The sequence below is a fragment of the Anser brachyrhynchus genome (genome assembly GCF_964034855.1).
Source record: "Anser brachyrhynchus genome assembly, chromosome: 4".
In the NCBI taxonomy this organism is placed as follows: Eukaryota; Metazoa; Chordata; class Aves; order Anseriformes; family Anatidae; genus Anser; species Anser brachyrhynchus.
This window is the reverse complement of record NC_137698.1, coordinates 52240356-52255953: the sequence shown is the minus strand read 5'-3', so window position 1 is coordinate 52255953 and position 15598 is coordinate 52240356. Positions and strand designations below refer to the sequence as shown.

The following is a 15598-nucleotide window of genomic DNA, read 5'->3' as shown; positions in this document are numbered from 1 at the left end:
CCTGTGAAATCTGTCTAGAAACTAGGACAGAACACAGCACCTCACTTGCTAAGCAAAACACTGCAAGTATGTGAAACCTATGCTTTGCAAACTGCAATTTCCTGCTTGGCAGTTTGCAGGTGGAACTTAAGATCCTGGTGTACTAAAGATCTGGCTTAGGAAGGACTAAACTTAACAGGCTAACAAAGGACTGATCAGTCTAACAGATTACTGTTGGTTTTCCCACAGCTGGAAAACAAATTTCTATACAAAAGTTGTATGGAAAATTCCCACAGCTACACTTTGTAAAAGTATGTCTGCGATTGTTTCATTACAGCATAGGTAGCTGTTGTCTGTAAAAGACAATTTGCTTTAGACAGAAATACTGCAGCCTAGATCTTCTGAATTTGATTGCACATTTGGCAAAGTGAGTGTTGCAGAAAATGGTATATGACTTCCTGGGCTCTTTCTTTATTCTGAGGGGCTGCTACTCACTCTCTTGTCTGTATTGATGGAACTTTCTTTTGAGTATCACTTTTTAAAAATATTTAGTGACGGCCCAGTTCTGTTTCTACTATTAGAGCTCAAACGCTTCTGTTAACAGGTTAGTATAGCTGTCTACATCAATGGAGCTTTCCTTAAGGGTTCCAGTTCTATTTATATGGAAACAGAAGGAGGCTGACAAACCTTCACAGCCTGAAGAATTAGTGATCAAAAACAGCCTGTTTTTTGGTTTGGTTTGGTTTTTTTGTGTGTAAAAGAAGTAGATTAATACACAGGTATCTAAGAGCTTAACATAACTATCATGAAGTTTCCCATAACTGCATACAGGGTCAGTTGCATTTAAACCTTATGAATATCATGCTTCCAAGTTGCTTGTGCAAACTGAGATTTTAACATACTTATATTTCAGCTGCACTTCTTAGGATGAAAAGACTCTTTCTTTTATATGATTCCACTAATAAATACAGATAGTTTCCCTCAATGCTGTGTCTTATAGCTCTTTGTTTACTTCTCTATGTTAGTTACACAGAGAGCAATGACAAGCTTCCCTATAAAAATTAGGGCAAATTATCTCAAATGTAGTCAGACAGGATGCTATGCTAAACTTCTTTCAGCCATGCAAAATGTGTTCCACTCCCTATGTGCAAATACATTTTTTAAACCTCGTAATCATAGAAATACCAGCTGGAAGAACCCTTTGGAGGTCTCTAGCCAACCTGCTTCTCTAAGTGAGATTGTCATCAGCACACTGGCAGCCATGGCTTTGCCTGGCTATGTCTTGGAAACACCCAAGGACGGAGATCCCACAGCTTCTGTGGGTAAATGGGTTCCACTGGAACCCATCCAACACCCATCTGGTGAAAAAGTTTTTCCCAGTTTCTAGTCTGAACTTCTACTATTTTATTTCATCGGAGAGTATTAGGATTTTTAAATTGTCAGTTGCAATAAAGGGGAGGCAAACATATTTTGTGTACAGATTAGTAGCCAAATTATTTATTGGGCAATTTATCACTTTTTCAAATTCCCATCCTCATTACCTTTTCAAATCATGTTATTCATTATGTTATTCTTGGATTTCACATGATTGTGAAACATGACAGTGACTGTAAATCTCTTTCTGTTGTATCAGTGCTTTAACCTTCCGTTTGGACAGTAGCTTGGATCTTACCATTTTAAATTAATGATTGCTCTATCTCCACATATGGCTGCACCATAATGCAATCCATAATAGACCATGCAGAAACGTAAAGGAGATCAACTTTAATCAAAAAGAAAAGCACACATGGCTACCAGCTGTTAAGGTGTATCTTTTGAAACTAAGTGATCAACAATCACAATATAGAACCAACCATGCATCAACAATATCTTTTTTGCCAAAATAACCACATAATTGACTTTTAAAAAGGTTTTAGAGAAGCTTATAGGCCTATAAAGGAAGTCAGTGACTGTAATTCTCAGACAATTATCTTAAGATACACCTTGCGTTCATTGTTCCCATCCTTGGAAGTTTCATGCCAGGCTGGCATGAGACTCCTTGTTTAGCCTCTTGCTCAGTTGGACAACAAACTGTTTAAACTACAAGCAGTGATAAAGTATAAAAATCTGCAATGGGTGCATAAAAGTGAAAAGTATAAAGCTGAAACTACTTCTGTTCTTTACATGTAAATGTTTTAAACATACACACATTGGACTACATACACACAGGTTGGACTAGATGATCTTGGAGGTCTCTTCCAACCTAGACGATTCTGTGATATCAACTCTAAAAACACATGCATGTCATTTAAAGACTGGAACAAAGCTGACTTTGTCATTATTTCCAACAAGGGAATTTCCCACTTTAAAGTAAAGCATGTGCATGAGAGGTTGAAGAGTAAAGATACATAAGTAAGTGAAAATGGAATTGTAGGGTGGATATGATAGTAATTCATAGTACTCATTACGGTGTTAATTCCAAAAGATATTTGAGATCTCTTTGAAACAGTGCTCTGTATAAGGTATCATCAGAGTGTATTTGGACAGACGATCATCTACAAACAAAATACTTGCAATAAGGAGCCATTAATCTATTGAGGGGAATTAAAGTCACAAGCTTAGCTGGAGGTAAATGTATTAAAGTATTAGCAACCTCATTAAAATTCTCACAAATGTATTTAAAGTTTCTGGCAAGCTTCCAGTTACCTGCAAGTGGCAATATACCAGGTGCTAAAAGTTTGTTAGTTTTTTCTTCCTTACGCACATAAGTTGCAATGAAAAATCTATAGAAATTCTACATCAACAGTAATCTCATCTAAGAACCTTTTGGATTACACTGCCAGCTAATATATCTTGTAAACCAGAAACTTAATGGTTTGCTTGCCAAGCTATGCCCATACACCCATACGAAATAACAGTGGTGGAATAGGCAAACTGATGAAAACCAGGTTCTTGCTGTCGGATTTAGTGGAAATTCACCATGTGTTTGTCTTTTAAGTCACTAATTTTTCCATGTTAACTGAAAATTTAGTTCTGAATTTTTGCTAGACAAGAAAACCTGAATGGTTCTAGTGATTATTTTGACAAGGGGAAAAATGTATTTTTAATGAGGACCACAGTGGAAAAATTCTGAAGCAGCTTTTTTTCCACTTTGTTTCTTTAATTTTGAGAGAAAAACAGGTATAGGGGAGATAAAGAAACAAAAGCCACTGCCAGAAGATAAAACATGCTGAAGCATGAACTCAAGCACCAACAAAATCAATAACTACCATATTAGTTTACTCATGCTTGAATTTGTATGAAAAAAAAAAAAGAAAAAATAAAATAAACACAGATGAGTTGACTGGCCTGGGACTTAGAAGACCACAGTTTTTGTTCTTCTGTGCCAATTTGAAAGACCAAACCCATTTTTGCTTCAGGAGAAAAACATGTTTTAACAACATTTTGAATTTTTTTTTTTGAGAACAAGATAAATATCTCTAAATATCTACCATGGGTCTACTGCTACACTTTATCTACCATGGGTCTATTTCTGTTATTACATTTAATATAATTTGGTCTGCTCCAACCTACTTGAATAATTAAATATAAATTGAGATAGAAGACTTAGTGATTTATCAGATCACTGTTTGAGATACTAGGGATTGGGAAGATGGAAACCCGTGGTCTGACTTGGAAAGCAGTTACTGGATACCTTAGCTTCAGTAGAAAAAAAAAAATGAAAAAAAAAAACATCTTTGGAATGAGCAGCACAAGGCAGGGAGAGGCAGGGAATTGCTTGTTTCTGTGCCATATGTGACATATCCCTTCCAGTTATCCCCAAAGTGGTTCTCATATTGCTCTTTTCTACCAAACAGAAAGCTGGGCCAGCCTTGTTCTCTATAGATTTTAGTAGTGGCAGAACACCAAATACAGCAAAATAGTGCTGGGGAGAGAGAAAAATATTTATTTAGATGTAGTTAAAAGACAATAGAGAGGATTAGGAAGACCTCTAGGCAGAGCAGAGGGTTGCAAATAAATTGCTCAAAGATGTTCATGAAACTATGTGAGGACCCTTGGGTCTTTTCATTCTAAGAGTATTTGTTATTTAGAAGAGTAGAAGATGCAAAGAAGAAAACATGAATTACATGCTTTTTCAAATGCTGTCCTCTGATACATCTGATACAGTGCCATGCTTTTGCAAAGGCACTTTCCCACTTTGGTCCTACAAGCAACCATTCAGGGCTTGTGTTTTTTATCATCCTCCTGTACACTTGGGCAAGTGCAGAGAGAAATTGAACAGGAACCAAATCCACATTCATCTGGGACACATGCCTTTTCCTAGCTTTCTGTCAAGTATATTCAGAATAAGCCAGGGCTGGAAAAACACATCCTTTATTTCTACCCACCTTGCTTTTACTCAGTTCTTTCCCTAACGAAAGGTCTAAAAGGCTGGTGCTCGCCCTTGACCCCCCAGTGCAGCCAGGAGTTGTGCAGCCAGTCTGCCCCTTGGGTGAAATGCTTCTGTCGACATCTTCTGCCAACTGCGCCGCCTCCCACCCATATTCTGGGCTACATCCCTCTCCTTCCTGTCCCCTCAGAGCAGAGGAAGCCTGGGGCTATCTTGTATGTCCCCAGGGTCCTGCTCCCCAGCCTCTGAGGTGCCCGCAGGCCACAATTCCCACCAGTGGCAGCACCCTTTCACGGCAGCCAGGGGTGGCCAGAAAATAAGGTTGCAGCCAGGCCCTGGTCAGCGCCCTTCGCCCTTTGGGACAGCAGCATTGCACCCTCCACTCCCTCAGTGCCAGGGCCTGCCGGGGTGCCATGCCAGGCACAGGAAGGGGCGGTAGGAGATCACGCTTGGAGCACTTGGTCATATTACTTTGCATCTTAGGAGGTGGATGTTGTCACGGTTTTCCACTAAACGGGGGTGTGGGTGTGTGGCTAAGATTTGGGGGGGGGGGGGGGGGGGGGGGAAGGATATACATCTTCATAAGTAACAGTGACTGGAAGAAACAAAATTAGATACTAATACCTCTTGTCCCAGTGCATATTCCGTTAGTTATACGGGATGTTTTTCTAGGAAGAATGCCCTCTCTCCTTCTTCCTGTCTCCCCAAATCAGCAGTATTACAAAACAGGGAGTCTGCTTCATTTGAAATGAAAACATCCCTCTCAAGCTGATACACTTGAGATGTCTCCTGGTCAGTCGCCCAATGTACTACATAATTACAGCCTATTTTTGTTTCAAAGAGAAGAAAAGCACTGATAAAATTGTACTGATATTTATCTTGGAAAAACATCCTTTCTTTAAGATAATGACTATCTAGTATATGGTTCTTTTTCTGTTGTTCATTGATTGACAGATGAACAAAATATTATCGCATATACCTCAAATTCCATGAATACACACTGCTGAACCTGGTGGTTCACCTAAAACTCCCTTCCTGATGTTTTTGCTATCAGGAAACTCTCCAATGAACTATCCTAGTGACTTAAGACCATGGGCCATGCCTTCAAAACAACACTTTTAAATCTGAACTTACACAAGCTCAAATCAATCAACAGGAAAAATGTATTCCTTCACTTTCTTTCCAACAGAGAGGTAACACATGGGGGGCCACAAGAAAAACTGGAAGAATTTAGAGAAAATAAGGAACAACTGCAAGTGTAACAACTTCTGGCAACTTAAAGGCTCAGGACTCACTACAGGTCACTGGAATCTGCTACCATATAATGTTGAGGTGTCTCTGTATGTTAGCCTTATTTTGTTTGTCTTTTGGCATATTCTAATGGTCACAATTGGATCAAGACACAAAGCAAGAGAGATTTATTTTGATCTGCTAACGCCATTCCCACATAGTCAGTAAGTTTTACTTATCTCAAAAAATCCTTTGTACTCCAAAAGACTATTCCAGACTCACTATGCAAAAAATTATTTTATATCTGTGGTCCTGTTTTTCCCCCATCTCCCTCTACAACAGAATACACAAGAACTCTTTTGGACATCAAATTAAGTTTTCTGTTACCTTAGAATTCTCTCCAGGAAGCAAAGCTTAGTGGGAAAGGAGAGATTAAAGAGACCAAGGAGAAGTGTAAAGAGAGAATTTGCAAAGGACAGTACAAGAATGAGACAGTGAGAAGCCCTGTGTACTCATCACGATCTCCTGATTTCTAGTCCTCAATGCCTTGGACAAGTATGGGAATACATAGTTATTCTGAGTACAAATTCTTCTGGACTCCCCAAATATATATATATGTATATATATATATTATATATATACATACACACACATATATACACACAGTATTTTTATATATATATATATACAGACTGAATGTATATATATGCATACTGAATTTATATTTATATATCTAAACATGCACACACAGTTTTAAGGCAACTTCCACATAAATATAAATAAATAAAGCACATCTACACTGTAACTACCTAGTTACTAAGACTGCAATACAAAGACATCATCTTCCAGAAAAGAAAAAATTTGACCCCACAGCACATGTCAAAAAAGTTCAAGTGAAGAAAGACAGCCCCCATAGTTCTGCTCAACATTAACCAACAGCCTAATAACTTCAAGGTGTCTTTTACAATCATAATCATTGAAAACACTAAGAGTTGGAAATATCTGTAGCGTAGCACGCTGTGCTTCTGAGCTGTTCCTCAGCACAGTGATAACTAGCCAAGTCACCACATAAGGTAAATAAATGAATCACTGAGGGAATGCAAGTGTGCATTTACATGCATTTGTTCTGAGTTTGGGGTGTGAGGACTAAAAACAAGATATCAGCCAATTTAAGAAAATCATGTAGCAAACTGAACGTACAGAAAGCCTGGACCATTCAAATGGCTACATAATCACTACAGTGCTGGAGACAGAAAGAATAAAATAAAAAAACATTGATTCACAATAAGTTATTATTTTTGAGGGCTAATTTGTGAATAAGAAAATAAGTTATCACTGAAATGGCCTCACAAGGAATCTCTTCCACGTCACAGGTTAAAAATAGATCAAAAATAAATTAAAAAAAAAAAATCAAAGGTTTTCCTCTTTCACTTCACTCCAGAAAGAACAAGAAAGAGCATAACAGAGTTCTTTCCTAACTTTTACCCGCTTATTTGATGTCATGGTGGGGTGGAGGGAGGCAGGAATGAAGCAAGGGACAAACTCTTGAAGGCAGAATGCATTAGAAGAAAACAGCAGAGCAAAAAACTTGTGACGTACCATCAATTTTATCACTCACACCTGAATAATAGACTCATTAGGTAGGCAACTAATATCAGGTTTTAGTATTTAACTAAGCATGGAATCCAAGAGAGGAATGATACAGAGATTCTCCACAAAACAATGCATAATTCAATGGCTGAAGTGATCACCTCTCTCAGACACCATCTCTTCATTTCATAGAAATTTCAAATATACAATTAATAGAGTGTGCCACTTTCAGGTCACTGTCTACCTCTTTGCATGTATTTCAGTTCTCCCTATAACTCCAGGAATAAGTTTTGCTCCGTGCTCTCATGAGATCAACAGCAAAAGAATGATATGTAGTTAAAGAGAAACAAATTCATTTTAATATGTCACCCTAGTGTTCCATGTGTTAGCAAAACAATACAAAGAAACCTTTCAATACCACTGACATGATGAATCAATAAAATTACCATGGCACTAATGAAATGCGCCTCCTTGTATAGTCAGACCAATGAGAACTGATCACAGTTAATCGTTATTGTTCTTTTTGACATTTTGATTACAGTCCTCAGAAATTGCATTTTATTGCTGCATGGAGAAACAACTTCAAATTAGAGAACAATTTATCCATTAACATAGAAAATGTTTTAACTGTAATTATATCCCCAGTTCAGGAAGGTACTTACCACATATATAATTTTAACGGAACATAGAATATTCAATCTACGAATTGAATACAGTCTGCAATAACTAATTTTCAGACTTGGTAAGCATGCATGATTTGAAGAATGTACTGTAAGCATTCATACCTGAAAGAACTTAGTGCATCTTCCTCAGTGGGGTCAATCAAATGTTCTGATAAGATACTGATTGCTTGCAACATGGAATGTGCAAGACAAAATAAATTATCAAAAAACAACTAATTCCTCAGAACTCATGGGAACTCATGAGGAAGCAGCCAGCAGTGTGTGCTGTACTTTTGAGTCATAATTATAAAACTAAAAAAAAATATAAACTTACTTTTTTTCTGATCTACTTTTTGTGGCACAGATGGATAGGTAGGGCTTAATACAGGCAGAGTGGTCATCTTCTCTGTGATGTTGAAGGATGCATCTATGGACCACGAAGTCTCTCCCTCTGCAGTGGCAAACAGCTGGGTGCTATATTCAGAGCCCTCTGCCAAAGCAGCATCATTTGTAGGATCAGGATTGAGGACTGAGGCTTGAGATGTAGGGACAAATGAGTTTTCCTGGAAAGTCTCTCTAAATATATTTGAGTTCTTGTTCATTTGGCCAGTGTGGGATAAAGGTGTGGTGGTCCAGGCGGGAGTCCATGTGCTGAGATCTACTATGGGATTACTCGTGGAACTGTTTTCAACCATGTTTGGCAAAAGAATGTCAGATGTTTCAATGTCACCATTAACTGTGAGGACCTCACTCCCATTTGAATAAAAGCAAGTTTTTTCTAACACCCCTGGAAGAAAGGGAAAAAAAATATATAAAAAAGAATTATATTAGCTCGTTGGTACAGTTGACTCTTGAGTACAAACAACACCCACTACCACCTCTACCAAACTTCATTTTCAGTTTGATTACTGCATTTACCAAAATGCCCAGTCTCATGACCACACTTAGCCAGCACCTTGGCTCTGCCAGCTCCAGACACCACGCACAGCCTGCACCCACTCAGATATCCTGAGCCCCTACCTCCTGCTCTTACAGAATCCCTCTCCTCACCCCTTCATCCACTTTGCAGCTAGATTGAACCAGCTCACTCAGTGTGAAATTCAAGGACTGGACAGGAAGGAATCTTTATTAATCACAGCTGAAAAACTTACAATGCCAGAAGACCCTAATTCCAGTTACTGTCTGAAAAGATTTGGGGTTGGGAAGTTTAACATGTAAAAAGAAAAGGGAACCAGGAGAGTAGAAAAGGAAGAATTTTCCTTTTTTATTGAGTAACTTCTAACTGTGGCAACTGGAACTAGAAAGTTAAACTTGTAAGGGGTTCAATGAAACAGCTACCCTTTGAGGTTTACCATGTACTTGTTTATCCATACTGGGTTGTTTTGGCTTAATTGCCACTGACTGTGAGTAAAACTTGGTTTCTGACTTTCACTAGCAGAACCCAAGGGAACTTTATATCTATGCATGTGAAAGTTTCTGTTTCTCTACCAGCAAATGTGCATAATTCATTGGGATTTGAAGGAGTATGCTGTGGGTATTTTACAGAAGCATCAGAAAATCTCCCACCCACAAATTATTTCAGCAGCAATATCTCTTTCTTGAGTCCTCTGGTCAGGCCAAATGGGAAGACTGAACGTGCTTTGACTTCACAATGGGGACCAGCAGTAATATGATTTGCTAAAATCTTAGGAATTGTAACTAAGCATGCACAGAAATTGTGCTCACTCATATGTAGCTTTACTTGGATCCTGTGTTTCCAAATAGAGCTTTGAATCTCTGTGAGTGGGAAACCTACTTTGTTTCAAGTTTCAAACTTCAGTCATTTTTGCTGTAGCTTTCAAAAAGTTAAAATTAACTTCTCTTCCTCCCTTGGAAAAGTGTGTATTTTTTCCTTAACTCAAGAATAACCTTAACTCAAGAACTCAAGGGTGTTTTTTTTTTAATCTCATTCTCTGTCCTCCTCCCTCAGCTACTGTCTTCTCCTCCACTCAACATAAAAATAGAAAAAGCCTGAAAAATGTCAGTCCCAAAGAGCTATGAATAATGATTGAAGTTAAAGTAAAAATGATTAGCTATTTATAAAACATTCAGCAGAATAGTAGGAAATACATTACAAGTCAGGTAAAAGCTTGAAAGAAGCTTAAACATTTTTTTTCTGTTGTTTAACACAGTGGACCAATAAATACTGTTAAGGAAAATATGCATGTTACCCACTGGATTCTATCCTATCCCCACTCAGCCTTATTTCATTCTCTTTCTGGAACTAGAATAATAGCTGTCGCTACCCATAATGTCATTTATTTCTTCCACTGAGATCCCCAGATGCCTGTTTGCTTCTTCAGCCCATCTTTCCAACAATAACATTTTTGTTCTATTTTCAGTTCCCTAGTGATAACAACTCCCCTTCTCTTTCTTGACAGGGGGACCACATAATGAACCTCTTCCAGACAACAGACCTTCCCAATTGTATCTCAGCTGACAATGAGTATTATTAAATTTCTTTTAAGACCTTTTGCCTACAAAATAACCTTTACAGACAGCACGGGAAGAGAGGGGAAACAAGAAGTTGATATTACCAGTAGGGAGGCTTATGGAATCTGGGTACATGTAAATTTTGTGTTTCTGTTTTCTCAGATCTTTAAGTTTTACCTTAACTTTACAGGTTTCCAAACAAACATTTTAAGGCTGAAGAAGTTTGAAGAATCCAGCTTTTCCACCTTCTAGATGTGTGCTCCAGCCACTGTTTTACTATGTGTTGGCAGGCACCATTAGTATTAGGAAGCTTTAAAAGACTAAGTGTAGCAGTGTTCTTTTAAATAATGCTCTTAGGTAATATTAGGAGATGGCTCTAGGCTCTGTTCCAACCAGCTAGTTGCAGTTGCTTGGGCTCTGCTGCAGATGCTCTTGAGAGAGGTAGGCATAGCCCTCTGCTTGGCTTTCACTGCTGGCCAGCTCTAGATGACAACTCTGTTTCCAGATAGCATGTGATGTTTTTGGATCACCTTCCTGAGGCACTTTGTTCTCCCCCTTTCCTCCTATCCTCTCATCCTCCTAGTCTACAGAGTAGAGAATTCAGAAAATTAATTCCAGGGTATAGTCTCCACTCTCTTTCTGAGTTAGGCTTGTATTTTCATTGATTATAGTCCTTTTCCCCCTTAAATAATATTGTACATCTTCAATCTTAAATTTAATTTACTGGAGATTTTTTTGCAGCATTAAAAGTCCTGCAGGAACTATATAAATTTCAATACAGAGCTGGAGATATTAAATCATAGCCTAGATAGCTAATTAGTTGAGAAATAGCTGTAACCATTTTGGAATTGTGTTTTCAGCTACAGCTGGACATGTCCAGATGACGGGAATATACAGCATGATGGCTCTCATTGTGCTTGGTACAAAACCAAGGAACTGGCTTAAGATTCATTTGGTTCAAAGCGATGCCTTGCCAAGAGTCTTACTGACCACTTTCCAGTTGCTCTTCACTATTGAGGAATTAATGTTTTATTTAAAGATCTGAAATGGACAGTTAAAAGATCTAAGGAATAGTCACACTGTTCAGGCTATTAAAGTGAGATTTTGGCAGTTTACACTGTGAGTGATTTCTAGTAGTTCACAGCAGGAAATCCCAAGAAGACCACATTTGTTTAAAAAGCTAACCAAACAGAGCAAAGCAGCCTACCAAAGCATGTGTAGTGGATTAGGCAGTTACACAGAGAATAGAATGATGGATCACTGCTGTAACTAGCCAGCACATACCCACTGAGATTTCTTCTGTAGGGTTTGCCCTATGAGTCTGTGCACTCTGAAGGCATTGGCACATCACTGATAATCAGAGACTCATAGAATCACAGAATGGTTTGGGTTGGAAGGGACCTTAAAGACCACCCAGTTCCAGCCCCCTGCCATGGGCAGGGACACCTCCCACCAGACCAGGTTTCCCAAAGCCCCATCCAGCCTGGCCTTGAGCACTGCCAGGGAAGGGGCATCCACAGCTTCTCTGGACAACCTGTTACAGTGCATCACCACCCTCTGAGTGAAGAATTTCTTCTATATATCTAATCAAAATCTACCCTCTCTTTCAGTTTAGAACTGTTACCCCTTGTCCTACCAGTACCTTGTAAAAGTCTCTCTCCATCTTTCTAAGCCCTCTTTCAGTATTCAAAGGCTGCAATAAGGTCTCCCTGGAGACTCTTTTTCTGGAAGCTGTCTATTTATGTTTTAGTACTTGGAGCTCTCTATTTATGACTTAATCAGCAGTGAAACATACTAGAATGACAACCACAGAACTTAGCTCCTCCATTTGGTGATAAGATGATAATTTCCTATAGAGAGGGTAATTTGTGAGTCAGTCAGTACCATCAACTCATTTCTTACACTGTAAATCATCATACCAATATCAGAGTGTTAACAGCATTAATTTATTACTGATCTGAAGTGAATATGAACTACTTTTCTGGATATAATGTGTTCTCAATAAATAGAACAGAATACGTTATTTTACACACATTTTAAAGACGTCCATAGAATTTGTTCATTTAATTACTGACATCAAATATATTTGTTTCTAGGCTATCAATGCACATAAAGCAGAAGCTGAAAACTGAAAGTGAAGAATAGTAAATTGTAATCATGAAAATTTAAGATATGCTTAAGGGAGCTTTGCCAGTTTTAGACATGAGTAATAACACCAAGTCTTATTCTTCACCCCACAGTAATTACATTGACCTAATAGAAGATAGTCCTGATTTTTGCTGTGTAAGTAGAATCAGAACAAGTCCCATTTCCCCAGAGGATTTCATACATTTTAATGAGTATTATGTCGACACATGCCTCAGAGGAGGAGAACGAGTAGATCTGACAAATACACCTGCTTTTTTATCTGCCTTCTCACCAAAGAATGAAAATCTAGGGCAGAGGATATGAAGGATACAAATGGAATGATAAATATAAGGAAAGTAAATTGAATGGCGTCATATTTCCTAATTGCTAGACTTACTAGTCTTAGTCCACTTCAGCCTGTTCTCAATTTAAAGATACATCCCAAGACCCAGTTGTCAATCATAGCATTCATTAGCTTTGTTATTTTGACTTGCCTAACCTAAGTTAAATGAAAAGAACAGGTCTACAACATATTATTGCAAATATTTTACAGACTGAATTGAGAAAATAGATTTAAGTTGTCTTGGTTTTGACAGAAGTGAAGGTGCTAATGAAACATGTTTGTTTCCTTCCTGTGCTTGCTAACTGTTTGGTTGTATGGTATGTAAGCTGGGGGTTTTAAAGGGAAATATAGATTTTTATATATATATATATATCCATATATATATATAAAGATACACACACATTACCACAATTGTTAAAGATGTGCTCCTGAATTACTCAAGGAAGCACAACAAGAAAATATTTTCTTTACCAAAAACTGAAGTAAAAATGCCACATCCTCTCAGCACTGAAAGCAAAACAATTGTTTTTTTTACTTTATTTTTTCAAAAAAAAATTTATGTTTTAACCCAGCGTTACTGTCTTTCTCATGTTGTAGTTGAAGAGATTTAACGACGAGACATGTCAGCTTCTCTGTAGTGGCAACAAAAGGAAGGCTCTTAAAGTTTTGTTGGTAATAAATTACTAGCTCGTTAATTCTGTAACAGACACCGAGTTAACAGACTAAGCCATTGTAAATTCTAATATTTCTGCAACAAGTTTCCACAAAGCATACTTGGGGTTTTGCATTGATATAAATTTCGTACTTAGTAGAAAGAAACGTATTTTCCTTAGTTGAACGGTAATATTTTGTAGACTGTTCAGAAAGATTTGTGGATACTTATAACATTAACCTTCACCTGAAAATAAAAAACAGATTTACACATCAATGTGTGACATAAAGGTACAAATATTCTATTCCACTGACAGTTATCTAAATGTCTAACATAAATATATTTTATAGTTGTAAAATGACTGCCGAAAACCATCTACATGCTATCTATTCAAGGTAGTCAGGTCATCAAAAATCTACCTTCAGAAATTCAGAAAAAGAATTGTTACATAAATTTATTTGTTACATAAATATGTTTTCAATATATAAATCCAAATATCATATTTATTTCTCTGAAACAAACATTATTTCACTAGGCAGTTTAGATTGTTAGGTAGATGTGCTAAGATACATCTTTAATGTCCACATTAGCACTTGAAAAGGAGACTAAAATTGAGATAGAAATGCATTAATTGAAAACAGGCCTATTTACTCTGTTAGCACTCACCTACAAAGGTAAGCAGAATAACCAGCAGAAGGATAAGGGCACAGATGCATGGAATCAGTATTAGGAGCAAAAGTCGAAGGAACTTGGCAGAAGCCAGTTTTTGAGAGCAACCATCCCCCATGTTATCCTCATCTGCTCCTAAGACCTGAAAAACAAAAAAGCACAGTTTTATCATTCCAGTGTAAGTTAGTAACTCCTATGTTTTCAAGGGCAGTCCCACCCATTTCACAAAACAGCTAGATTATTTAAATGTATGCTACAAATTGTTTTAAATTCTTACCAAAAAGTCATATAATCTTCCTTTTTGGTGGACAGCCTAGTGCAATCATACCATTAATTTTAGTTCACCCAACATCCACAAACCTACAATTTCACTGAAATTTCTAAACTTTTTACCTGATGAACTAGAAGTTGGATAGGTATTGCATTTGAAAAAAAAAAAAATGTAAAATACATAATACACTTCAGTAGTAAGGCTAAATACATCTTATTTTCTAATTAAAAATAATCATTTACCAATTATATAAAAAGCTCCATGTTCTTTTTTTTTTTTTTAAAGAAGGAGCCAAGGAATTATTATAACCTTTGTTTTAAGTGACAATAACAGTGACAAGGAGCATTCCACTTATTATTTACAATAATGTTCATTTTCGAGTACTTTACAAAGCTATAACTTATCACAGTATTCAGTGGTGTTTACAAGTAGTATTTTCTGTTCTACAAATGGAATACGGAATAATAAAGAAAAATGATTTTCTGACTTCAGTTGAGTTGTACAAACTTCTGCCAAAGGCTAAACAGGTATATATAATAAAATAATCAAAATATATACAGTAGTCTTGGGGAAAAAAAAAATTTAAAAACATAACTCTATTAAGGCTATGATTTCATATATTAGAAACATATCATATTCTTTAAATAAAAACAAAACAAAAACAAAATTCCAAATGTATATTTAATAGCAAAATTGAAACTGTCATTATGAAGTTAATAATGATAATTATTAATTAAATCTTTTTTTAATCAAAATTAACTAAAAATAATTAAGATTTTCCCTATAGTAAGGCAAAATAGAACAATTAACTCCGGACAAAGTCTTCCAAAATGATGACTCATGAGTTAAAGCCTACAAATAACAGTTTAGCCTCTTTGTCAGGAAAATCAATCACATTGAAGTTGATCGGGACAGGACACAAGAGTGTAAATGCATCCATTACGCTGACAGACTCTTTCTGAAGATCATCAAGAGATGGATGTCTATCACATTCATCAGTAGTCTTGTAAATGGCAGTCTCTGCATGTTAACCCCTTGATTGGTTCTGTTCTAAGTGTTTTTCTGTGAGGAACAGGTTACCAGAGTGACTAGCATGAATGAAAACTGGACTACTTCTTAAGGAACTAGACTAGATTTATTCCTGCCTAATCTCACTGCCTATTTTACTCCCTTGACTGTGAAAACTTGCACTGTTTAAAGACCAGGTAGCACTGAAAACAGGTATGGTGCCAGC

At 37.1% G+C, this 15598-nt stretch overlaps 1 protein-coding gene across 4 annotated transcripts in view; it reads right to left on the bottom strand.

The window, feature by feature from the left end:
* The window catches only part of CORIN (corin, serine peptidase), a 134739-nt gene that overhangs the window by 103241 nt on the left and 15900 nt on the right, over nucleotides 1-15598 (bottom strand). For all 4 annotated transcript variants that reach the window (XR_013950425.1, XM_080590027.1, XM_080590026.1 and 1 more), the window contains exons 2-3: nucleotides 14091-14235; nucleotides 8165-8617 (exon numbers count right to left, since the gene is read on the bottom strand). Coding sequence is in view for 3 of the 4 variants with exons in the window: in XM_080590027.1 (XP_080446153.1) it covers nucleotides 8165-8617; nucleotides 14091-14235 (598 nt within the window). In the remaining variant the exon portion in view is untranslated. The remainder of the gene's footprint in view (nucleotides 1-8164; nucleotides 8618-14090; nucleotides 14236-15598) is intronic.